The 1089-nt window shown below is 51.7% G+C and overlaps 1 protein-coding gene across 1 annotated transcript; it reads left to right on the top strand.

Moving 5' to 3' along the window:
• Positions 1 to 222: 222 nt before the first annotated feature.
• LOC121509761 (G-protein coupled receptor 183-like) lies at positions 223 to 1089 on the top strand. Its single transcript, XM_041787423.1, has one exon. The coding sequence runs from the start codon at positions 223 to 225 to the stop codon at positions 1087 to 1089; it is 867 nt and encodes a 288-aa protein (XP_041643357.1).

Raw genomic sequence — 1089 nt, 5'->3', positions numbered from 1 at the left:
AAGTTGTCATCAACCCATGGCACGCAAATGTCTCAGTGCGTCACATTACCAAACACCTTGTTTGTTCTTTTTCCACCTGCCATGCGTCACTCCTGCGCTTCTTGTCACTTGTTCGTGCTCAAACCTCTGTCCTCTGAGGATCTAAAGGTTCGCCTGGCCTAACCTCTGAGCGCTCTTCTTCTATAAAAACAAGGAGCGCTCATCTTGTGGCGGAGCGTCAGGATGCTCCTCAACGCCACCATCCCTCTGTCGGTGGACTTTGACTCTCCGGAGGATTTCATCATCTTCATCTTCCACATCCTGTTCGCCACCAGCTCTGCGCTCATGGCCGGCTCGGTGGTCATCGGCATCTCCTCCACGCGCGCCCTGCGAGGTCAGAACCGGTTTATCTTCATGCTGAACACGAGCATCAGTGACACTCTGACCGGCTTCTCTGTCTACTACCTCGGTCTCTTCGACGTCCAGGAGGGCTACCCCTCCAGGAACGGGACCTATTATATTTTACCCTCCTTTTTAGGTGTTAATGTGCTAACTTTTCTCTTTGCTCAGTTTGACAGATACTTCGCTGTGTGCCATCCTTTCTTCTATAACCGCTACATTACGAGGTCAGTGGTGATTGGGATCTGTGCGTTCTGCTGGATTTACACATACACGATCCTCACAGTGCAGAACATGGTGCCCATCTCTAAAGCGGCTCAGATCAATGCGTTCGGCGTGATGACTCTGCAGATCATAGTTCTTGTTAAAGTGTTGATGACTATTAAATTATACATCATAGCCAGGAGTCACCTGGTGAGAGAGGCGCCCACTGCTGAGAGAGACAACAAGAAGGAGTCTCTGCGCATCATTGTGTTTGTGGTGATTTGTTTCTTGGCTCTGTGGAGTCCTTCTTTTGTCAATATTATAGTCCGACAGCTGACCAGGAAAGGCCTGAGGTTCAGGAACGAGGCTACAAACCTGTTCGCCATCATGGCGCGTCTGAACGCACTGGTTACCCCGGGTCTGTATATTTGGGGCAGCCCGGCGCTGCGTCAGGCCGTGTGGAGGAGCGTGTGGAGGAGGGTGTGCTGCAGGACGAGGGCCAGGTGA

This window comes from Cheilinus undulatus, linkage group 5 (assembly GCF_018320785.1).
Source record: "Cheilinus undulatus linkage group 5, ASM1832078v1, whole genome shotgun sequence".
Lineage (NCBI taxonomy): Eukaryota > Metazoa > Chordata > Actinopteri > Labriformes > Labridae > Cheilinus > Cheilinus undulatus.
The sequence above is the reverse complement of the archived record's forward strand: the minus strand, read 5'-3'. Positions and strand labels throughout refer to the sequence as shown.

Coding starts and splice junctions, on each gene's coding strand:
- LOC121509761 (XM_041787423.1), top strand. CDS start 223: ATGCTCCTCAACGCCACCATCCCTCTGTCGGTGGACTTTGACTCTCCG.